Source organism: Notolabrus celidotus, chromosome 6 (assembly GCF_009762535.1).
Source record: "Notolabrus celidotus isolate fNotCel1 chromosome 6, fNotCel1.pri, whole genome shotgun sequence".
Classification (NCBI taxonomy): Eukaryota; Metazoa; Chordata; class Actinopteri; order Labriformes; family Labridae; genus Notolabrus; species Notolabrus celidotus.
Window position 1 is genome coordinate 28254377 of NC_048277.1, and position 25928 is coordinate 28280304.

The 25928-nt window shown below is 40.3% G+C and overlaps 1 protein-coding gene across 1 annotated transcript in view; it reads right to left on the minus strand.

The window, feature by feature from the left end:
• Window positions 1–1430: 1430 nt before the first annotated feature.
• plxnb2b (plexin b2b) overlaps window positions 1431–25928 on the minus strand; it is a 151566-nt gene continuing 127068 nt past the window's right edge. The window contains exons 25-37 of the mRNA XM_034685655.1: window positions 23625–23806; window positions 18533–18599; window positions 18018–18164; window positions 16518–16674; window positions 15464–15564; window positions 12998–13082; window positions 12438–12589; window positions 11977–12137; window positions 8312–8459; window positions 8093–8157; window positions 7856–7931; window positions 4953–5027; window positions 1431–4372 (exon numbers count right to left, since the gene is read on the minus strand). Of these exons, the coding sequence (XP_034541546.1) occupies window positions 4268–4372; window positions 4953–5027; window positions 7856–7931; window positions 8093–8157; window positions 8312–8459; window positions 11977–12137; window positions 12438–12589; window positions 12998–13082; window positions 15464–15564; window positions 16518–16674; window positions 18018–18164; window positions 18533–18599; window positions 23625–23806 (1521 nt within the window). The 3' untranslated portion in view covers window positions 1431–4267. The remainder of the gene's footprint in view (window positions 4373–4952; window positions 5028–7855; window positions 7932–8092; window positions 8158–8311; window positions 8460–11976; window positions 12138–12437; window positions 12590–12997; window positions 13083–15463; window positions 15565–16517; window positions 16675–18017; window positions 18165–18532; window positions 18600–23624; window positions 23807–25928) is intronic.

Sequence of the window (25928 nt, forward strand, 5' to 3'; positions counted from 1 at the left end):
ATTCAAGATTAAAACTAAAGACAATTGTTTCACCATGATGGTCTGTTAGAATTCAAACCACTCTTAGAGGACATATCCATGTCCTGTGTTGTTATCACGTACTTTGGAGAGCTCTAAAATCAGTCGTTGTTGCGTCCTAAATTATTCATCACTAACAACTAAAATGAAACTCCACCACAATCATCTTGTTTTATTTTCACCAAGTTCTCCTCCTTCTCTCCCCTTAGGCAGCAGAAATCAAAGCCAAATCTCATTAAAGGTTTGAAACACATGGAAGAAATACAACCTGCTGGTAAACACAACCCTCTGTAAAAGAGAGGCTGGCTGCTGTCTGTAAGGCAACCCATGCACCAGAACGGAAGCCAAGTTTTAAAAGCAGCATGTTTTTTGGTTTTGAAGAAAATTTTGACCCAATTTCTTGTTGGAAATCCTGCAAAGAGTCTGTGTACAAATATTTTTTGGTGTGCTGTATCATTGATTACCAGACATTGAAGGGCATGGTTATCACATGTGCATAGCACAGCAAATAAAGTTGACTCCAAGAGTGATGTAAACTGCTTGACTTAATAGAAATATTAAGTACAATATTGCCTTTGATTTTCCACCAGTGATCAAGGACAGTGTACAAGATGCAGTGCTTGCGATAATCAAGTGTAATCACCCCTGCTTTGGCAGCAGCCCTTGAAGTTGCTCTATCTGTTGCTGCATCAATGATCTGCTTGGTTAGAAGATGGCCTTCGCAGGCCTCTAGTCCGTCTTTGATATCCCTACCCTTGCGTCTGGGTTTGTTAAGCGGCCCGATGAGGCAATTTTGCCTTTCATCTTTCTTCTTTCCAATTTTATTCTTTGCTGTCAGTACTTAATTAATGTTTTCATAGCAAATTTTCAACCTTCACCGCTGATGACAGATGTGCTGCACGGCTATTTACATTATCCACGCGTTTCATGGTGCCAGACCTTGGCTTTTAGTCTGCATTCTGAGCCGTGTGACAGGAACCTGATGTGGCATTTAAGGAAAAAGCGTTAGCCATCATAGGGTATGCTGCACATGACGAGTGATGCCATCAAGAAAGTCGTCTGGGGTCAGAATACGCACAAAATGCCTGGAGAAAACTGTCATGTTCATGCTCTTGGACCTTATAAAGGGAATGTTGGGTTGAACAAGAATTAATTTTCATAAAGCTACTAATTACTTCTCCCTGCGTGTGAGCTCTTCATTGAATCCTAGAATAATGTAATAAGCTGTATAAATATCAAAGACCTACAGCGGTGATTCAGGTCACTTGAACAAGAAATTAGCTACCTGTGGCAAGTGTTACTCTATCTCACCAAGGTGATTGTGACTCATGCAATATGCATGGGAGGTGAGTGTTCAATTGACGCTGATCAATATTCTAAAAGTGAAAGAAACACAGCAGATATGAAGGGCGTATATGTCTCTGAGTTTATTCACGGAGGAGTGTATGATGAAACCTGTGGGTAACTGCTCCGTCCACACACAACTTTGTAAAACTAAGTTCATCCAGTAAAACCAGACCAGGTACAAGATGGAGGATCCTCTGAGCTGCCTTGGATGGGGAGGAATACGTTGGCTTTTATTTATGGTCCTGTACTGAAAAATGGAGCGTCCCAGTTTCTTTAATCATTACAGCACATTCACAAGTTTCAAAATGGAAAAAGTCTCGACAACTGCACAAACAGTTTTTTTTCTCTTTTGTTTTTTTTCTGTCCCGGGACTCAATGCATAGGATTATACAGTTAGAATACAGTATTTCAACATGTTTTACAAAGATTTATATGGTATAGGAAAACAAGAAATAAAAATAATAACTGCACAGCAGTAAGAAAGGTCATTTGTCGAGTATAGATAGTCATTTATCGTACACACTGTGGAATAGCTTAAAAACACAGGGCAAAAAAAAAAAAAAGAACATTGGAACAATTTTGCGCTATATTCAGTCTACATAAAGATACCCTTTTGATTTCAGACTAATTTAGGAATGCCAGACATTTTCAAGGGAAACCCAAATCACATTGGCCACTGTTTAACATTTATTCATTTTGGCCTTTTTGCCTTAGCCACCAAAGTCCTACAAAGCACACGCCACGGACGCCCAAAGGAAATGCACACATCGAAACTGCAACCAGAAAAGAAATCATACTGAAATGTCTTCAGCCTATTGGCACACAAATGGCTGCAGCAGGGCATCTAGCATTTTAGACAGCACACATAATATCACAAGTCCAAATACATTGCTGTGTCTATAGCACTATCATCATCATAATCACCTAGGTTACCAATAGAATAATTTAGAAACAATATATATGTATCATCCTATTCAATAAGGCACATTTTTGGTTAAAGAAAGGCTCTGAAATAAGCTTCTTGCATCAACTCTGTCAGCGAGAGAGGAGTCAGCAGTAAACAACAGTGGAGACAGGGATGGAAGTCTGCAGTCGGCATGCAATTAAGATCAAAAGCCTCCCCTGCTGATTCCATTATACAGAGTGCCACTCTGCACCGCGCTGAGTGGGCAGTGCCAAGTGCTGTTGGTCGGGATGCCAGGGTGCCACGCTGAGACGGCAGGCAGTCAGGCAGACGGGCAGGCCTTGAGGTCTGTGCAAACCTCTCTCGAGCCAAGGCAGGAATCATTAACATTCTGGGGTCTCTGGAGCTCGTTATGCTCCATCAACTACACACATCCACGATCAGATACAGTGACTCCAATTTTATCATCTGTCAACAGCTAAACCTACAATCTGGGGATGAAAACATGGTAGCGTTTAATGGCCCGAGAAACATCAAACCCTCATTCCTACCCTGTGGACACCTCGGCTCTGACACTCAATATTTCAATAACAATTATGTACATGATTGAACCTGACCTCACCAACAAAAAAAAACAAAACACTTTTATTTGTTCAAAACAAACTCTTTAAGTACCAACTGCATCTCCAGCGAGTCATCAACATCAGCAAAAGGCTATTTCATAGCTTAAGAGGCAGAATGCTTGATGATTATTTGGAACATTACAAGGGTAATACTAAAGAAAAAGTGGCACTAATAGTCATGAGCACTAAAAATCAGTTTGGAAATCTCTCCATCATATTGCTGATCTGCTACTGTATGTGAATGCATCTAGTCAGCTAATGAGACAGTCAACTCAAGGTATTCTGACATTATTGCAGGGCTAATATGATTGACATGGCTCCATGGCAGAACAAATTTGCTTCTTGCTGACACAAATAATAGCGAGAAAATGTACCTAAAAACTGACGCTCACTGAAATGTCTCTAAAAAACCTTGAAATGTCCCTCTGTGCTTTAGTTGAAGTGGAATGTATCATGGCACTGTACAATAAAGGGAGACAGACTGTGCTATTATCGACTTCCCCAAGCACAAATGGCAATCCAGCTTGAAGAAAATCTGAGTCAAAAGCGAAAGAATTTAACTCAAACCTCTCTGAACTCTCTGGGGACCCGTCATTCATACAAGCCTGTACGTTGCCAGATTAACCGGTGTCCTTGTGAGGACCCTTTGGTCTCCGTCTAAAGGCTCGGCGAGTGCGCAGGCTCCAGTGTGTCACTGTGTTAGGAGATTATAACGACAGAAAGCAGGCGTCCCTTCGCCCTCACGCCTGACAGTAGGCATCCTGTGTGTGCACACATTCCCAGACACTCACACACACACTCAAGTTTAGCAACACGCAATCTGTTTCACATGTCGCAATTCACACAGACAGCTACGCACACACAGGCTAATAAAAACACTATCCGCACCACAAGGTGATCCATTTAAAAAGATAATTTTTCCTTATAAAGCTTTCCGCATAAAGACTGCACGATAAAAAAAATATATAATACAATTCTTAAAACCTTTTCTACACAGAAAGAAATTGAACATCTGATTATCTCCTGTGCCAGTGCTCCACAGAAGGGCTTAATTCTCAGAGAGGTCTCTGCCGCACAGCATTGTGGGAACAGTATTCAGTGAAGCATGAGTGAGCGCGCAGACCTTTAAGGTTTGGCAAGTGAGCTTTAAGGCGTACCTATGACAGCGTAACCCCATCATTTCCTCCCCTTTCTGCTCTCTTCCTGCATTTCATTAGTCCCTGTTACTCCAGAGTCCAGAAAATACACGCCCACCTGAGTCCCTTCTCACCTTTTCCTTATTTCCACCTTTTATTCTTTAATAAGCCCCTGTAGTCACTGGCTGTATCCTATCATTCGTTCACTCCCTCCCTCCCTTCCTCCCTCCCTCAGTGTGTTAAAGATCAGTCACTTTGTTTTCCAGGGCGGCTGCTATCTGCTGGAGCCGCAGGGTCAGCTGTTTACTCTGGGCAGCTGGATCCTCCTCCAGGGACGCGATGATCTGAAAGAGGGAGGGAAGGTGAGAAGGGCATTAATGGAGGAATAGGAGGAATAGGAGGAAGGAGACAGATATAAAAAAAAAAATAAAGGAGGAGGTATAAGGCAGGGGAGGGCAGCAGAGGAATGTCAAAAAAAAGCACAGAAACAAGGACCAGAGAGATGACAGAGAAAGAGCAAACAAAGAGGAAGAGAAGGGCGGACAGTGGGAGGAGAGGATGGTGTCATTTGACATCAACAGTCACGTCATATAAGCTGTTATTGTTTCGTGAGCCCCACTTAGGGGAGACTGACAGCCCCATTTGTTTATCCAACTTGTTCATTAGGTTTTGTTTATCCCTTTTTCTTGACCTCGAGTGGCAATGCACAATGGACGCTTAAAAAATCAATTCCCAGAGCAATTTTCCAATTCACATCCCACAGAAATGCTTTCAATTAAAATTTCATACAATCACTCTTCTGGCATATCAAGAGTGAAGAGAGAGAGAGAGGGGGGGAAAAGGAAAAGCAATAATATAGTGGGCAGTAGTGCATTCAGCGGAATAGCCTCCTTTGGGTATGATAGTAAGAGAAGGGCCTCTTACCCCATCGTAATATTTGCTGGCGTACTGGTAGAGTTGATGGAGAGCCACTTGTGTGTTCAGTTTGTCTGTGTGAGCCTGGAAAACATCAAAAACAATTTAAAGGTTAAAGAGAAAATGTTATAAATACCAAAACAGGACAAAGAGTTTACTGAGTTATCCAATGTTTGTTTCCAGGTTTGAAATAACAGAACAAGCAAAGGCAATAAATGTATGAAAAAAACTACCATTTCAAAGTAACAATAGTATTATTAACCCTGCAGACATTAGGATTATGAACCCTAATGTTTTCTGGAATTCATTTAAACTACCTGCCTACTCTTCAATCCCATTCAACAGCTCAGGGATGTGTGCATTCAGCTGATGCAAAGACTGATTGAACGTCATCAGAACTTTTCAGTGAGACTAGTTATTAATAGTTTTATCATAGTATGCCTGAATACTGGCCTCATGTTGTGTTTAAGCTGTAGCACATCAACCCACCACTAGCCAGGGCTGTAGAAGTCAAATTAATAGCTCTACTACCCAGATGTAAACAAACACAGATAACAAATGGCATCTTGTAGCATGGCACAGTTTGACAATATTTTGATCTAAAAAATGGAGATAAAGTTGTATACAGGCTGTGTCTTGTTAAACCAAATAATGCATAACCAGCACAGGCATGTACAGTTTTACCCTAAAGGAGTACTGAAGGCTATCGTGAAGAGGGGCCGATAAAGAATTCACCTTTTACGGACACTGAATTCCTCTTCAGTCAGTCCTTTAATCTCCTGTGGTTTTATCAGTTATGATTGAGTCTCCTTTGCTTTCCTTGTATCTCTTTGATTCACAGCCTCTCAGTGAAAGACAGAAACAGCCTGAATCCTATTTTTTAAAACTGTTTTAAGATCATTGGTGTGAAACAGAGAGATTGAAATGTATTTTTGTACCAGCAGATCCCCCTGAAGGCTCAAAGTACTTTGGCCTTTTCTGGTCAGGTCCTGATAAGTGAGTTTTCTCTGTTATGTTTCACCTGCTAGTTTACTTTTACTGTTTTTATTAAGTCTATTTATTTATCTGTCTGAGTTACTCCAGCATTCATTTTAGATGTATTAATTTAGAACATATATATATAATTTATTGTCTGTACATCAGTATTTGTATTCATGTCTATGCTGGACTTCCTAAAAAGAGAGTCATCTTCAGCTTAGCAGGAACTCTGCTGCCAGAGAGTGAACTAGGACCAAGAAAACCAAGCACATTACACCAGAACTGAATGTTCTCCACTGGCTTCCAGCCCGGTAGAAGTGAATTTAAATCACTACATCTGGTCTATAAAGCTTTAAATGCTATGGATAATTCTTAATCTCTTTGTGACCTGCTCATTGGATACAGCCCAATCAGATCCCTGAGATCAGCAGGCATTGGCCTCCTGAATAGAGCTCTAAACTAAACCAAGTAAAGGTGCATGTTGTCACTATGGTGCTGTTCTGAAGAAAGAACTGCCTGCTGATCTCAAATCTGTGGAAACTTCATATTCTTTTGACAAGGTCATAGTATGAATGTGTATTCATTTGTTTTGTGCCTTTCAGAGCTCATTCGTTTGCTTGCTTTGTGTTCGGTTGTTTTTAAATCTTCTTTGAAGCACATTTAGTTTAGATTTGTATGAAATGTGACAACAAACAAAACTGAACTTGATTGAATTTAACTGAGAAGTTCTAAATCACTGTGACACACTGTTTCTAGTGTTTGCTGCTATCAGCCTCACTGTCCACTGCTCATTCCTCTACATCTGTATTAAGAGCTGTATGAAGTTACTGCTAATGCAACTACACTTACAAACTATCTGAGTTTCCCCTTCAAGTCAGTTTTCATTTAACTGGGAAAACGTTTTTGTTATGCAGCCGCAGGAAGTGCAATGTAGCAGCACAAGGCTGTCTGTGATGTCCAACGATTCAAAACCACATTCCTCAAGTTGTCATCCAAATTCAGCACATATTTTCCCAGAATTTAAAGATAACATCAAACGAAAACATGACTGTATTCATATATCCAGCTTTAGCAGTTCTGTGCTAATAAATATCAGGAGTTGGTCCATCAAGATAAACATACAGGGGAGATAATTATTCAGTCAGGTTTCATTAAACCATCATCACAGAAAAGGATGCAGTGAGATGACTAACAAGTCATTAGTGATTAGGCCTCCAGTCAGACCTTAAACAATGGGAAATGATGAGTGAAACATGATGAAAACTTGGATTTTTGTTTTGTTTTTTTGAGGACGGTTTCAGACTCAACAAAGATCTGATGTTTGGTCCACTGACATTTTTTATCTCGTCACAGTGGAGGAAGCTGCAGCTGTTTTTATCCACATGCATAAAGCATGTCAAGGTTAAGCATGTTTCTGTCAGCCAAGTGTGACAATTTCTTCTTTAGTGTATTTCCCTCTTTGGGAGGAATTTCTGGCATTTTCAGGCAGATGTTTTTCGTGCCACACTCAAAATTGTGCGTAAAAACAGGTGGGTTCAAAGGAACTTAGTGGGCTGTGAGATGGGTAGATGCCAGCAACACTAAAAGGAACCGAAAAATGTTCCCGTGCCCTGTTGTTGTATTGGAAACTACTCATCCTGTGTGCAGAATGAAATCAGAAAAACAAAGTTGCTTGAGGCAAAAAGGCAGATTATTGACCGACTGCTAGAATAAAACAATGTAAGTTTAAGCTTTACCAGAAATAGATAAACTGGTAACTTCACCATGGTTTTTTAAGAGTATCTGCCCACGGGTTGATTTTTAGTAGTGCTAACCTTCCCTTGTTGTTACCAAAGCTACCACAGGGGGCGCCAAAATCCACAAGCACTCTGAAGGACTGTAACTTTTACAAGAATGATCTCTGTGGCACAGAAAGCGACAGCTGCTTCTCTCACCCGTGACACTTCTGCCAGATGAGTGTTCATGTCCTGGTCACTGACGGGTACCATCTGCCTGATGCCCTTGTAATAACTACACACACACACAGACACACACACACAGAGACAAGAGAGAAAAGGGCATAATCACTACATTGTGTAAGTGTTATTGACAAAACTATTACAAGAGGCATTTTCTAACTGACATGAAAACAACAGATCGAACAAACATTGCAAACTGCTGATGGGACTTACTCATCCACCATCTTCTTGTAGGTGGAGATCTCCTTTGCATAGAGAAGTTTGTTACTCGGAGAGTCCTAGAGACAAAAAGTTGACACAACAGTGAAAACAATGGCACTTCAGACACTGACATTCCACCTCTCAATCATCTGTTCTCCACTTTGTTCTCATCTTCTCCGTCTTTTCAACCATCTTTCCCCTCTTGCTCTATCTCCCCCCCTCTCCACTTACCCGGCTGAGTTTGTGCTCGCTCTTGGTGCAGGCGTCCATGAACGTCTGGGCGATGACAGAAAGCGAGGCGTCCACCACTTCAGACACGTGGACGTCGAAGGTGAAGTGGGGATTCTTGAGGATGTTCACCCAGAAGCGCAGAGGGAGGCTGGAGGAAAAAAAAAGGTACAAGAAAGCCGTCTATCATTGCAGTTGTTATCATCATTATTATTACTTCAGAATAGGAGAAAATCTCATCAACCGCATTAGATCTATGAATTCATTTGAGTCAGGGAAGTTTTTCATGTGTGAGAGCACTTGCCTGCGGTGGAATTGAGTGTGCTACAAGATAATAACAAGGAAGGAGAAAAGCCTTTCTTCTAGGTGTCAGTTTATTCAGAACAATACCCTCAACTGTCACTGAATATTACTATTTCATATTACACTGACCTCTTGCTGAATCATTGCTGTTGAAAGAAAATGAAATGGAAACAATGAAAAAACCCTCAGCTACTTCTCTCTCCATAACAAAAGGTATCTTTGGTGAGCAGCAGTCAATGGTGCTTGTCTAGTAAAACGAATAATGATTACAAATGCTCATGTTACAACAAAACCTTGACCTTTTAAATTCCCTTGCAGACTAACTACCTAATGCAGCGATTACTTAAGGTAACGCTCGAGTACTTGCGCTAATTTCCCTTCTGAGTGGGAAAAACCACACGCCCAGAACGCATCTTTCAAACCTCATGTCAGCTTGTGGATTCAGAAGGAAAACACAGAAGTTTCCCAGAAAAAAACAAAAATCTTCCCCTCCCCGTTTGAAAGCTCCGCCATCTGAGACATGGAACGCACACCGTGTAAAATTCAGACTGGTTTGGCAATATCTCATGGGGAGGCTGCAGTCAGAACACAATAGAAGCATAAAAATAGCAATGTTGCTATAATCACAGAATTAAATTAGCTTGGGACATAATTACCATGTTTGTTTGTTGTGCCTCTTACACAAATTCATATTTAATACATGGCCCTCAGTTGATTTGATAAACAGAACGGGTGGATGCAGAATGTGGCGTGGTGTGGAGTAAGTAATTAAATCGCTCATCCCCTGTCCTTGTGAGTGCTCTCTCACCAGCCTTACGTCAATCACCGTCATCAACATGCAACACGGCGTCTTGTATGCTTGAGTCTTAGCCGACGCGACACTAATTTATGTGCTTAAATGTCACATGGGAGCGGGGGGATTGAGATTGCAAACTAAGTGAGCTGAGATTGTGCATTTGTATTCAGCTGTTTCTTGGACAAGTAAGTTTAATTTTTAGAGTTACTGTATTTCTGCAGCTGGATTTCCTGCAACAGTCTGTCTGATGGTGGAGATTTAAAGCTTTTTCTGGAAAGTAATCAAGTAAATTTACTGAATTATTGCAAACTGATTGCATTCAAACATGTTTAAGAGAGGAAAAGTTGGTTTATCTGTGTCATCCTACTTTATACTTCCACTAAATTTCAGAGACTGTTGAACATTTTTCCTAATTTAACATGAAAAATCCTTTGAACCTTGTAAAATACAACACATCCTCCAAGATTAAACAAAGTGGCTCCCAAAGTTTTTACTGTAAGAAAAAGCAGAAGTCTGAGAGTTGTTAGCAGTTCCACCAAAGACAGATTTTTCTTCTAGACATCTGAGATAGATTCATTTAAATAAGTGTTTGAGGCCCAAAGCGGTAAAATAAATTGACCAATATTTCAAAGAGAAACAGGAAAGAGAGAATCTTCTGAAAGAAAGAGTTCTCCTTGAAAAGACTAAAAACTACACTGAAGGTAAAAAGTAACAAGTGGGAATCATTTGATGTAGATGGTTTAAAGGTTTTTTTGAAAATGTCAGAAAACAATTGTGTTTTGGGAAACGTCTGAAAGACAAAGAATTGAGATATGGGCTCTATATGAGCTGTTAGGTACTTTTTCTATAGTAGTCTTTCCTGGTGAAAAACAATGGAACTGACGAGTTGTGAAGAAATCTTGTTGAAGGACAAACAGACATATTACTTCAAACAGCCAAGAACACAACTGGGGAAAAGGCTGTAAACAAAACTCATGATGAAAGTGAATACTTCCTAAAAAGTAAATGTTTCTTTAAGTAAGTACTTTATAGTGAAAATCTTTCAATCAAAATACTGAATGTGTACAATTACAGTCTGATATCTTTGTGAGGAGATGGCTACCTATAGCAACATATCTATTTCACTACAGGGAACTGTGCATTGTGCTATAATGTCTTAACTATCCACTTCCTAATTATATTTCACTCATTAGTTTTATTCAGCTTTCTAGGCCCTAATGTGTTTTCTTTCTCTTTTTTTTAATTGTCTTTTTCCTCGCACATACATTTTCTGTGATGTTGTCAAGGAATGTTTTGTGTTGTGTTTTTTCCATGTTTAATGAAAAAAAAAAAGTTCAAAAAAAGATGTGCAAAAAAATATATATAAATATATATACTGTATATATATATATATACTGAATGTGGGAGACAGTGGCTCAGCTTGTACAGATCAGAGTATGGAAGTTTGGCTGGTAGCTGGAGAGGTGCCAGTTTACTTCCTGGGCATTGCTTAGGAGAGTATGAGCAAAGTGCGGCCCCTCACTTTGACATCTCTCTATTAGTTCATGACCATACAAACCTGTTTGTACATCTGTGAGGATTTCTGGACTCTGTCTGTGTGTGTTCAATATCAGAGTGTAAAAATATGAATCCTCTGGGACTGATAAGAATGTATTTCTTTTTTAAGATATTTTTTGGACATTTTTGCCTTTATTGGAAAGCTGAAGAGAGACAGGAAATGTGACGAGTAGAGAGTGGGGGAAGACATGAAGCAAATGGTAGAGGCGGGGAGTCAAACCTGTGACTGCTGCTACAAGGACTATAGCCTCTGTATATGGGGCTCGCACTTAGACCGCTAGGCCAATGGTGCCCCGTTAAGAATTTCTCCTTCGACTTCTTCTAGTTCAGTTAAGAAACTTTCAACATGTTCTTTTATAAAGAAAGTTTCAGAACAGAGTCAAATTAAAATTTGTGTGTCAGAATTCAGATTGTGTATCATCATAATCATCTTGCGACCCTTTATATTTACATCCTGACCTATTAAATAGGGCCTGACCTCTGGGTTGAGAACTTAATAACACAACTCGATCTCGCCAAGTGTGACAGCAACATGGCACCTAACAGATATAACCTTACACTGTAGAATATTAGATATACATAAAAGATAGTGACAATAATAATAACAAAAACTTTGTGTAAAGGAGTCATACTGTCTGTTTTTCTTGGGTTGATTATTTATCATGATAATTTCCTTTTATGGTTATGACTTAATTTCCTTTAAAGGGGCACATGAGTGTGATTAACCTTTTATGAACCTGTTTAGTTGTGTGGCGGAGGCAGACAAAGAGGGTGAATGGGTGAATTTCTGTTGACCGTCATCATTTCTTAAGATCTTTTAGTATTGAATTATCTTGAGTCTTTTATTAATAATCAGGAAATCATTGATTTGGATTTTTTGTACGACAGGATAAGTCCACTTAGTCTCAGCTGCACTTATTCAATCATAGCTGCTTCACTTTGAATAAGCACTTTTTGTACATATTAGTAACACTTTAACAATGATCAGTGTATTCATATGCAGAATTTTTACCTGTTAGTCTTCCAGATATGGATGGTCTCTTCATCCACGTTATTGTGTTTCAGGGCCTGCTCATCCAGGAAGTCAAAGAAATATTTGACAGCCGGTGGCACCACTGCCCCCGAGCACAGCACGCTGCGGAAGAAGTCATCCACAAACTGCTGCAGTGTTCCCTGAAAAGGACCACAAATAATGTGAGACAGGGCAGAGACAGACAGCGGAGCCAGAAATATCACAGCCTGGAGACATGACTATTTGCACATAATGTGAGTGTAGGTTTTTCAGGCTTGTCTTGGACTTTTTTTAGCATCTGATTTGCACTTTTCAAACCCAGAAGCCATCAATTAAAGAAAGCGTTGTGACTGAGAAAAAGAGACTCTAATAAAAGTATAATTACAATCTGCGGGACGCCAATTAAGTAAATACTATTACTTTGGAAGTGTCTGATAGATTAAATTATTGCGTTTTTGTACCTTTACAGAAAGGAGTCGCGTCAGATAAATCTCTGTAATGGCTTTGGTCATCGACTTGTCCTTTATGCTCCCTCGTTTAGATTTGATCTCGTCAAGTTCGTCCGCCGGCCTCACCAAATGGAACACCTTGTCATCTTCCAGCAGAGCATTCCCTGTCAGATGAAGAGAGAAATAAGGCTTTAAAAACTTTCCTTAATAATCCTCCTCCTTATTTATTCATGCACATCCTCACTGAAGATATTCAGATGACTAAAAAGGGAGTGTTTGTCAACTGAATTTAAATGCTGAGAGAATATCAGAGTAGACATGTGAAACAATAAACTACTCAGAAATGCACATGAAGACGCTGAAGATAAAAGAGCATATTATTCCAGCATAATCTAAGTGTGCTATACATAAAACAGTATCTATTAGCATGCTAAATGAGAGCGGGGATGTTGAGGAAAGCCCTGGGGAAAAGAAACAAAAGGCAAGCATTATATTATCAAGGAGACATCTGATCTATACTTGTTTGGGTTCAACAAGTGTGAGTTTGTTTGTGTGTCTTTGGAGACACGTACGCTCTTCATTGTTTTCCTGGTTCTGGTTGTAGTTCTGCTGAGGGTGAAGAACTTTGGACAGGACTAATGTGGCGTTGTCTCGCACCTGGAAAAGCACATAACAGTCTTTTGTTAGACAGAAGACATACAACAATACAGCCTTACTTCACACTTCTTCAATTTAATGGGTACTGAGCCTGGGGTCAGCAGTCTCTTTTAGTGCCCAAGGACAAATTCATAATCAATATAATTGAGTGCACAGCAACATTGGGTCTTTATAGGGGTATTTACAGGCCATTTTCTTTGCCGTGAACCCTTTATTGACACCACAAAACCTGTGATTAGCACTACTCCAACACAGCCAACGGATCTATGGCAGCAAGACTGCAAGACACAGGAGCACAATGGCAGGTAACATGAATGGAGGAGAAGCACCACTGAAAGAGAGGGATTTAAGTGGTTGAAAAGCAGGACAACGAGGGGATATTTGTGAGTGACCTTTATTTTCCGAGGATCAATACAGTGCCAAGAAGATTTAGTGTCGTGCTGTCGCCATTGAGAGCTGACAACAGCAAGCCAAGACCGAACCTTTTCAACTGCCTGCTGGTGAGAAATTAAAAACTGCAGGCATTTCGCCAAACTGAAAACGGCAAACAGTGGAGGGAAGTGGCTGTATGGTGAATTCTCAAATGGCTAACCTCAACGTTTTTTTATGAAAATCCTTATCTCGAGCACATTCAATCATCATACAACAGCTTGAACACAGCATGTTGTCTAAACCTGCATTAGATTTATTTTCAGTCACACAACCCTGACATTTCACAATGCATGCCAGCAGCTACAGTCTGGTAACATTATTATTCATTTGGAGACGCGGTGTAGTCCTTCTTATATATGGGAGTCAGATGTTCAGTCTCTTCCAGCTCTGTATTTGGTTAACTTTGTGTGTTCTAATGATGATAACTGACTTTCACTTCCTGGTGAATAGTCAGATACAGAAGGATACAACACTCACTCATAACCAAGTCAAATTTAGGATGAGATAATATTCATGTGTCATTTATGTCTCCTTGGTGAAAATCAGCAGTAATAAGGACCAATTGAGATTTTGTCCATTTAGTCTTCTTTGTGACTCCTGAGAAATGAACACTGGTCAGCCTCAGAGTGAGCCCCATGTGAGCAGTTCTTTAATATTTCTTACAGCTGTCTCATTTTGAGATATCAGCTGAAAGATATATGAGACCAGTGCGACTTCTCAGTTCTCTAGATGAAAGATTAGTCTCACAGTGTGAGTTCTTAAAGTTGTCGAACAGATGCTCATTCCCAGATCTCAGCTAAGAGAAAAATGAGACTAGCGGAAGATCTCAAATTTGTCTGATTATGAAGGTTTAGTCTCACAGACTGAGCTTAAATCGTCTTTCCAATGCTCATTCCAAAGGCTCAGAAAAGAGAAGGATGAGAGAAGTTCAAGTTTTGTGTCATAAACATCTCAGCACCACTTTGCATAGACTACGAATATTAATTCATGAGATGCACAGGATAGTGGAAAGTAAGCAGTTTTTTTTTAAGTTATATTTTTTGCCTCTTTGCCTTTATTTGTTAGGACAGCTAAAGAGAGACAGGAAATGTGGGGAGTAGAGAGTGGGGGAAGACATGCAGGAGATGGTCGCCCGGCCAGGAAACGAACCGGCGACCCCTTCAATGAGGACTGTAGCCTCTGTATGTGGGGCGCTTAGACCGCTAGGCCACCAGCGCCCCAAAAGTAAGCGGTTTAAAGTAGGACCTGAAAAAGTCCCTCTAATGTCACCAGGTCCTGCAGCATGAACTCATGGTCTGAAACGCCTACTGTTCCTTTATTCGTGAAGCAAAGTAAATTTGAATTCTGTACACTTCACCACTTCTATTGTTTAACATGAGAACTGTTTCTCTTTTACCAAACACAGATCTGACCAGTGGTTAAAAACCTTACCCCTTTTTGTGACCCGGGTTATGTAGAACCTTTTGTGAAATTTAGTTGAACTTTTTATACACAAGTCTGTGCAACTCACAGAGCCATAAATCATGTACCAATTAATATCATTCAAGATACATTCTTATGGAGTTGGACTTAAGCAACAATGGTCAGTTCTTTTTTTTCAAAAACTGATTTTTTTTTCTGATTTATTTCATCAGAAAATAAGCCAACAAATTATGGATCCAGCTCCTAATCAGTGAGGTACAATATAACTTAAAGATATACAGAGATAAATTAATTAAACTACCATAACATCAATAAAATGATGTGATGTCTTACGATCTATGTCCAAGCTGTAGATTTCATATACACCATTGTGACACAAGCTTCATCTCTGACTGAAATTTTGTGAAAACAGGCAACATCCACACGCCCACATACATCCCATACCTCCCCCTGCCTCCTTTCATCAGATGCTATTTTCAGTGTTCCTTCAGTTTAAGAGATATCAAATGAATTTCGGCAGTACTCACATTGTAATGTGCCAGAGTGTTGATGCGTTTCCACCTGCCCTCTTTCTGGGAAGTCAAGTCCAGATCTGACAAAATCTGCCCTGTTGAGCCCGGACGCCACTCTGTGGTGGAGGGAGGAAGAGGAGGGGAAATTATCAATCAAAAAGAAATCATCTGTGCCAGCTGGAGGTAGACTGCAATGTTTCCCAGGCTGTCACCACGCTTCAGTGTCAGCTTCAAGTTTGACATTGACTGCATTTATTTCATCATGGGTCACTATTACCTCGAGGTTGCACTGTAATAATAATGTCTGAAAATCTCTCTGTCTCTCTTTCTCTCTCTCTCTCTCTCTCTCTCTCTCTGTCTCTCTCTCAGGACTAAGTGACACACTTTAGTTAATTTGGATGAAGAAGCTTCAGTTCAGTGTTTTCTGAATAATTCAAATATAATTCTTAACTGTGATTTGCACCTCAGCATTTTCAATTTAGAAAAATCTAACACCGCTGCAAACCTGAGCTCGGCACCATCTGGGACGTATGATTCATTTACAAGTACCACCAAATACAAGGGAGTTATCTCTCTGATTCACCATGAAAGAAGAAGGATCTCTGCTTATCTAAAATGTATAAAGCAATGAGATCTACAGCATGCGTGGGAATAATAAAATGGCTTTGAAGCTGGAAAACATCCACAGAGCTTTTTGGCTTTCATGTTGGTCCCTGAGGTTTCTGGCTACAGTAGAAAGTAAAACTTTGTTTAGGGATGAAGGCATTTTTTTTTTTGCTGACACTGAATAAAATCTTAACCCTGAGCTAAACTTTGTTTTTATTCCATAGACAGAAACAGAAGAGTTAAAGCTGCTCTTCAAAATAACGTATATGATGTTAAAGAAAGATAAACACTTCTATTTAAACAAATTCATTCTGAGCTAATTAAGAATACATTCCAGTCAGGACCAAAACAGCTACTCCAGCCTGGCATTCTCACCTCTCCTTGTTACCCGTAAATTATTTATGATAATTAGACGTTTCTTGCTTGATCTCCTCCTCCTCTTAGGTGGTCTTCATTAACTCACCAAGTGTGACACTGTCAACCTTGGGCCGTTGGGAGTATGGCAGGTTCCTGTACACCTGCTCTATGATCTTCTCTTTCACCTGCGAGATGGTGTCACAGCTCAGCACCTTGACGGGTGTCACATCTGGACCCTCTCCTTGCACCAGCACTTGAAGGGTCTGGAAGCACACACGCACACAGACACACACAGAGACACACACAGAAAAAAAACAACACACATTAAGCTCATTGCTCACACGGTGTGTGCAGATCGTGTGCACCTACGCACGCAAATGACAAATATGCAGAAATATTCAAACATGGCCAGAGCACCCAGCTAACCCACCCACAAAAAAACGCACCCACACAGCCAAGTCCCTCTTTCGGGATGTTGTCGCCATGGCAACGGTCTTCTGTAGACACACACACACACACACACACACACACACACACACACACACACACACACACACACACACACACACACACACACACACACACACACACACACACACACACACACACACACACACACACACACACACACACACACACATATATTCTACTTTGACACCTGAGAGGACTCCTGTCACCATGGCCGGCTAATAACCAGGGCTCAGCAGGAGCAAACTCTGACCCGCCTCACCTCCCACAGTCAGTCACTCTGTCAGAAATAACTGACCAATCCACAGACTCTAACAGGACGTGCAGATTACCCACCACTCACAAGTCCGGCTGCATTTGAGGGGAATTGCAATAGCTGGCTGTGGATTAAATCCAACAGGAAACACGGCGTCTGCCTGTGAAATCAAGCTCATCTGGGTTTTTTTCTCCCACTGTAATTCAATCACACGAGGCGATCCATCACGGCGGGAGACGTGTAATTCAGGCTAATTTGATAATTGTCCTCGACAACGCCATTACCCATGGGTCTTTTTATTTGTGCTGGCTTTAACAGAAAACAGCTGTGTTCACATTAGCTTCCATTATTGAAACACGATACAAAAAACTGGACGAACGCTGGCTTTTTCCTGACATCCTGAAAGCTGCCTGAATGGATGCAGAGCGGCTGCAGCCGGGGAAGGTGGAGGTGGGGTTAGTGGAGCCAGCTTGTGCTCTTTAGTTGTAACGACTTGTAGTACTTTTTTTTGCCCCTGCCGTGCATTTCACTTCTATATTGGAATGTGTTGCCTCTGTCGTTTTTTTTCAGCCGGGAACATTGACACTGAAAATGGATGTCACACTGAAGCAGCAGTCGCCTGTGGGGTTTTTGGGTGGTTACCATAGCAACTGCAGTGTGTGTGTGTGTGTGTCTTTGTATGTGTGTGCATGTTTGTGTTGCTCACCAGGCACAAAACACCATGCAATCTCAAAGCAGTGTGTGGAGTTTTTATTCCCTGAGTCTGAGTTTCTGACTTTGTATGTTTGAGTGTTTGTGTGGGGCCCTCTTTGTTTGTTTGTTTGTGTGAATGTTTCCGTGTGTGTTTGTGAGTGTGTGTGTGTGCTTGTTTGTCCATCTCACCAGGACAGAGTACTCAACATCGTCGCCCAACAGGCCTGTGTCGTTGAGGGTGTACTTGGCTTTCTTCACTCTGGCGTCCACAGGCCCTTTCTCGATCTGGTGCTTGATGGCTCGGAACAGTTTGTACAAGGGCTCGCCTGCAGAGTCCTGGAACACACACATGCACACATACACACACACGTACACACACATACACATACACACACAAACCCATTAAGAAGTTGTCTCTGATGTTGTCAGGAAGCTAAATGTTGTGATTAGCAGTTTAGAAGACAGAGAAATGCACATTATCAATACTGAGTGCTAATGAGAGAAATTGAGAAATCTTTGCAGTGAGCGCGTACTGTAATGCAGCAGCATGTCATTATGAACAATTTCTGTTGTAGCTGACATTTAACATAAAAGACAAATCACTACTGAGCTAATTAGCCTGTCTAAAAGCATGTATACATATTAGGATTTGCCTTTGAATAGATTTACATTACATTAACATCTTAAGCGTCCCATTATGTTACCTTTAAAAACTGGTAAAGGCAGATGGACATCCAGTTACAAAGCATCCTTTCCACCACTGTCTCAGACCTGGAAAACACATTAGACGGACACTTTATTTATTATTGAAGGAGTAAAATGCATTCATTTCAAATAACCTTAGACAATTTAAATCAGGAAAAAGTGGCAAAAGTAATTTAAACAGTATCTGGTATCCTTAAGCTATGACACCATGAGATCTAATCAGAACTTGGACATGTTTTCATGTGAGCTTATCCGGGGGAGTTTAGCATTAGATTTATAATTTTGATACATAAAGAACTAAGGGAGGTGTTTGATACAAATGTGACTTTTAGTTGGGACCAGCTCTTTGTTGGACACCTCAACACATCCAATAATAGAACATTTATTTATTCATTTGGAATATTGTGATTAATCAGAAAATGGCCGTACAAATTTGAGGAAGTGTGGAGTAAGTGGATGTCTTATATTTCTACAAAAAGACCTTCTTTTGTTTAATGTATTCAAACTTTCTTCTTTGTTTCAAAGTATTTATATTTATTAATTTCTTGTGGAACAGTCACCCCCACGTTCTGTCATTGTATTTTATGTGTTTGTTTTTGTTTTTATTGATTTCTGTCTTGTGACCTTAAAAAACAAGGTGGATCACTATAGATGACAAGTAACAAATGTAAGTACAATTGTGAACTCGTGATTCCAAATTGAAATAAATAAATAAATATTTATAATTTTGTCCATGTTTTTTTGTTTTTTATTGTAGGACAAATTTCCCCTTTGAAGCATTCAAGTTAAAGCTCCTGTGAGGGACTCACTGGCGCCCCCCGAGGACAAAGCTGTTCATCTCATCCCTGTGCCGATCTAGTCTTGCCTGTAATTTGGAAAATCTAAAACTGGGTATTCTTTCTGCGTGCTAAATTTAGTGCAAAACCCTAACCTTTGATATTGGTCAGTAGACTTAATTCCTAACCCTAACCTTTGGAAATGTTGCAGTTGGAAACATAACCCACAATCTTGCCCTAATCCTAACCATTCGAGGTTCAAGCCTAACCCTAACCTTTGGGATTTGTGTAAATCCCTAACATTTGATATTGGCCAGTGGACTTCATTCCTAACCCTCATGGATGGAGATACTGGCATTAAAAATCTATTCGTAATCAATTGTCGCTGATGTTGATTACGCTAAATTTGAGTTGTTTGAGAGTTTATACTTAACGAGGTCCATTTAATCGTTCCCTAAAATGTTCGAAACACTACTTTGTTGACACAGCTAGAAAACGTCAACAAGTGAATTCCTGCACAGCTTGACCGTGTCAACAAAGATATTTCCATTCAAACTCATGTCAGCGGTCACTTGACTGATCGCTCATCTTAATGTCAGAAATCCACTGGTGGCGGCTCGTTGTTAGCGGCTAGCATGCCTAATTAGATATCTTGTATATAAGGGGGCCTGTGTTGGCACAATGGCCTAATCAACATAATGAGCCTCTCCACTGGGGGATAATTAAGATGTGTACTTGCATAACAGCCAGTCAGAGAGTGCTGAGGCACAGCAGACAGTTCAGATCACAGAACCCCCCCCTCCCAGCACTGATGAGCCACTGACTGTACAGGCAGACAAGAGGGTTCTGCTGCTGAAGGAGGGGGTGGACTGTGAATGATTTGACCTTGACATGATCATTACAGTGGAGTAAAGCAAAACAAACAAGGACGACTAAAAATGGATATTCTTTCCCGAGGGCTGTTTACTGCAATCAAATGAGCCAGTTGAATGTTAGAGACACTTATACAACACAGGAGTTATGAGATGTGCCAAGTGAGGAGGCATTGAGTGATTAATACAGGGTAACAGGCAAATGATATACTGGGTGGTGTTACAGAAAAATATCTACAATATTCAAGTTTCAGAGAGCTACTTGTTTTTTAACATTAAACAAAATGAGCCATGCTTTGATGCCAATCTTAATGTTTATTTAAAATAATTTTAAAGTGATGCATGTGTTATTTCTTAAGTATACTATTAACTGATTATTTATCATTAGTGATTTATTCTGTGTGTCATACATGAAAAAAAATGACCCACAGAAAACGGGCTTACGAGATCCTGATGTTTCTTCCAAGCTCTAGAAACAAAAGTCTATATAAAGACTTTAATTTCCAAATACAAAACAAAGATGTATCCTGACCAAATACAGGCTGAGTGACCACCAGCTAGCTGTAGAGACAGGGAGACACAGGCAGACATGGCTGCCCAGAGAGGAGCGTCTATGTGCTCACTGATCTACAGGGGACATAGAGACAGAGATGCACTTCCTCCTCGACTGTAGCAAGATCTCTTTTCTAAGGCTGTTTCCGAAACGGCCTGCTACATACTACTGACTAATGTAGTAGGCAGTAGGTACAGCCTACTACATACTGCGTTTGAATTTAGTATGTAGTATGACTGTTCTGTTCGATCTGTCATGCAGCATGCTGAGCCAGACTTCGCTGGATTTCCGGTTTCGGAAAGTGGAAGTAAACAACGGTGAAGCCGATAAATAAAATGCTTATTTAGCATCCATTTATGATTTAAAAAGTTAGGAAGTGGTTTATATGTAATTTGATAACTTTCACAGCACCCAAAAACGGATTTCCTCCCTTCAAAAAATTAGGAAAAAGAAAAAGCAGAACGAGCGCTGTGCATTATGAGAAACAGTACGCGAGGCAGACTGGTCTGATGCATGCTGAGATATTTTCCCATATCAGTAGACATCCGGGGAGTTTTAGCATACTGCAGATTTAGCTCTTGTTCAAACAGCCTAAGAGATTCCCACTACAGGGAAATTACTAAAATAGTAACAAACTTCCCAACATTAACCCCAGAAGAGAAACTGTCAGTTCTCCTGGGGGAAGGGTCAGCAGCTCCTCTGGCTGCTAAATATGTGTCTGCCTGTCACAGCCTGAGGGACGCACCATCCCATAATATTTGGGAATTTTATGAGCATACCGCATCAAGTGAGGACATTGAGACATGCTGTATGGGTGACACCATCAATCATTAATGCATATAAAATATGAAATATATATAATATGTAATGAATATATATGTAATGTATGTGTATGAATTGTATGTGCTTTGGCAACAACATGTCTTTTTTTCATGCCAATAAAGCAAATGTAATTGAATTGAATAAAGAGTGCTCAATCCTTTTAGTGAGAATGGCAATAACAATGATATAATGTGCGCAGGTTATATGTTGACCCAAGCAGTGGGAGTGAGATGCAGTTTGACTGATAAAAGCTGATTAACTTGTGCAAAAAAATTTGGCCAAACATTAGGATGAAGCATCCTTCTTCATTGAATGTCCAATAAAAAATCATTCTGCCACAAGACTGTTCACTAAATCAATTAGCACAAAGCTAACATAATCTGGCATATGTTTTCAGTACAATTAAAACATAATGGACATAGAGTACATATTAGCCTATGCCTCATTGGTTAACAGCCATAGGAAAAGAAGATGAAGAAGATGCTTAAGGGAGACAACAACAGAAGAATCATCCAAGACTTTGTGTGTGGAATCCAAGACGGAAAACAGAAACAGAAGGAGAAGCAGAAGGAGGAGGACTGGAATAGATCAAGCAGCAGTCTGGCTCTTCGTAGTGGACTACAGCAGTCAGAGGGAAATTTAACAGGGAACGTGGCAACAGAGTGAAACAGTCTTCTGCATCTTGAAACAAATCCCAGTCCTCTAAAACTGGTTCATAAAGGAGCTGGCAGGGTTTAGATTTGGAGTGATTCTGATCAAGGAGCTGAGAAATGAGGACATCTTATGATCTCAGGGTAAATGATGCCAAACTAGACAGCCTACAGCCATGTGAACACTGTTATGAGGATGTGACATCAAAGTGGTCACATGCTTGGGATGACAATACAAAGGTTTGCAAGATAGCAGTAAACACAAAGTGCCTCCCATTGGTTTTGCTGGCAACTTTAAACCTGATGATGCATTAGATGAAAAAGGTCAAGGGTCATTTCAACAGGTCAGTAAATGGACATCAATCTCTGTACAACATTTAATGGCATTTAGTATTTTACTCTAATGGAGAGGCTGATCAGGCATCACTAAAAGCTCCTTGGGGGAAGTTTTAGCTGGTTATATTTACAGTATACAGTGTCAGATGAGACTATTTATGGCATACTACAGAAACATCCTTTGATTTACATTTTCCATTGCAAGTAGTTGCAATAAGTGAAATATTTGACTGTTAAAAGACAGCAGGATGAGATTGTTTTTGTCAGAAAACCTTACCTACATATTAATAGGACAACGTCTGCAAAGACATATTGCTTTGTCTGCAAGGGGCACCAAAGTCGACACAAATTGTAAGTTCCTCTCAGGAGGTTTAATCTATTCCTAAGGACACATGAACATCCGCACAAGATTTTGAGCAAAATGGTCCTTTAATGTTGAAATATCTCACCCCTTAAGTGAAAACTTTAACATGCTGGTCACGGTGATTGAAATGTCAAGGTGTCACCAAAGTCAAACATGATGTCCTTTGAGGGAAACTTGAAGCCATAACAAAATTTCACAGCAGTCTGTTCAAAAATGTCATATTTCTACATCTGATTTTCACCTGAGATACTTAAATCTGAACCAGAGATTCAAACATTATGATGGAGGATAGATGGGATCACTAATTTAATCAGGGTTTTGTTCTCAGGAATAATTGCGTGTCAGTACACAATTATGTATTAAGGTGCATGTGAATAAAATAACTCTTGGTACAAGAGCTTGTGCCTCTAAATGATAAGTAAGGGAAACACAAAATACAGAGTTACTTTGCAATGAACATAAGTGTTAGTACAAAATGTCAAGGCAATCTAATGTAATGTGTTAAGATGTTTTGGTGTACAGCAAAATTGTTTACCCAACCAGCAGGCCTGCCTTTCTGTTCCTAAGCCTGCTCAAATAACGAGGCTAAGAGGCATAGCTTTCCACTTTTCTATGATGTGATACAGAACAGAACATCTGAGATACCAAACCTTGCACTAGTGTTTGGTAATCACGTCTGACTGCAATAATGCCTACTGAACAGCAGCTCCTCACTCACCTGCGCAGCATGAGTTTGGGGTTCTTGCTGTGGACGTATTCCTCCATCAGCTCCAGCAGCAGCGTTCTCATAATGTCCGTGTAGTATTCCAGCTTCCCGTGCAGAGCCACTGTCAGCAGGGAGGCAAAGTACACCTTGGCCCTGGCGTTGAAGTCATGACTGCGCTCCAGGGTGCGAATAAACTACAGAAAAAGGAAAACACACACAAAGAAACAGGGAGAAGAGGAGTTAAATTCATCATCCTGGTGAAGCTCACACACATGCAGGCACACCAGAAATCCTGCATAATATGCCTTTAAATAAACACAAGCCTAATGCTTGTGAATACAATAATTATCAAGGAAAATTTAATTATGCCCTGTAAAATGTTGTGGCATAGAAGAGCTACCACTCAGAAGGGGAAGAATCATCCACACATACTGTATGCGGTGAACACCTCAGAGGCTTTTTCTGTGCCAGCTAGATTGGATTATTAGGAATCTTCACACGTCTTCGCCTGTTTCTCACTCCAGTACTGTACTTCACTAACTACAGCATAAAGAGTCCTTAAATCAAAGGAAGGGAGCACAAATTCGGAATAGATATAAAGGACCTCACAGTATACTGCCTGTGAAGAAGGCAGATGTAGGAGAGTTCACCACCAGTTCTGTAGAAGTGAATCAACATTTGTGATTTGGTTTGCATGCTGGTATAACTTCATATATGTTCAATCACCAGGAAGCCCTCTGAAGAAACCAAAACAAACATGAAATCTGTCCTGCTATGTTCTGGTAGGATTGTCTGAGTAGTCACAGGTTGATATGACTCGGTTAAAACACGCGAGGGAGGCATACTTTTTCATTACGATGAGCAAAGCCAGTTAAATTTGTTCAGAAGCAACACAACTAATTTAATTTGTGAGTAGCTCAAAATGAGAGAAATGTCACTGCACATGGTAAAGGGTGCAGTCGCCCAGTGTCTGTGTTTCTTCTCTGATTTTATCAAGATGAGAGGAGTTTGTTAAAAATATAAACAAATATGACAACTTAGACTGTATTAAGAAAACAAGAACTCTTCCAAAAAGTTGTGTCAATAGCCATGTTGCTAGCTAGCCTTTTATGCTAACACACTAATGTTTAGCAATGTGCCTTAATAGGTGCAAGAGTTCTGGGGTCTTTTAGCCCCCAGAACTACTTTCCCCGGAACTAAAAGGTTCCTGTGCCCCCATTGTTATCTGTGTTTCAACCGCGGTCTGAAGTTCTGGGTAGATTGTGCAAATCAGGCCAGTGACATATGGAGAAAAAAAATTATATTAAATAATGTTTTGAAATCTTAATAAAAACTAAAAACTAGTATGCATTCCCAGGAACTCCCTCTGTATTTCAACAACTGTGTAAACTCCACAAATACCGTTACGTTAGTCCCAGGACCTTGCAAAAGTACTACCCCCAAGCAGGGGCTTTTCAGGGGGGGGATTATCTACCCTTGAACTAAATTTAGACCCTGGTTCCTCAGGTCGAAACGCAAGTAGTTCAGGGGTAAAGTCCCAAGTTCCGGGGTAAAGTCCCTACAGTCCAAAAAAACGCCTGATGTAAACATTCAACTTTTTGTGTAAGCATGCTAGCATTGGCAGAAACTACGTTACGTAAACCCGCTATTGGGGTGAAAAGATAAGTTAGGCTCCATACAATGAGAAAGCAATTAGGTCCATCATTTCCCAAGTGCTGAGTGCTGACCAATATGTTAATATCTTATAGCCTATAGAAATAGTTATATACTTTATAGAGATATTATAGCCAGTAAAGGTCTCATTGTATTATGTCACCTCAAGATGTACTGTAAGTAGGTTAGCTGAGAGCACTGTGTTACCGTCAGCTGATAATGCAGGAACAAACTTGTGGTTATCTGCTTCAAGGACAGCTGCAGGCCGAGAAGCAACATACACACACATCATATTCCTAATGAACACTAGTGAACAATAGATGGTTTGTCTAGAAGACATGTGTAACATTTGATATACGTGTTAGAAATTAAGGCCAATAGGAGACGGCTGCGTATTGTCACCCCACTGAACGCCTCTCAAGATGCTACTCTATAAAAGATCATCATATCCTGGACTCCGGGCTCATTTTGCCGATTTCCTGCAGGAGCTCTGTCATTTTGAGACCAGCTCTGTACTTCTTTACCTGTGACCACAATAAATGTTTTTTGAGACCTGAACAAATTCTCTGGTGTTCATTCTCGAGCTGCCATCTAAAGAACTGGAGCTAACACTATAAACTGTAAAAAAAAAAAAAAAAAAAGATGGAGAATAAGCCAGCTTCC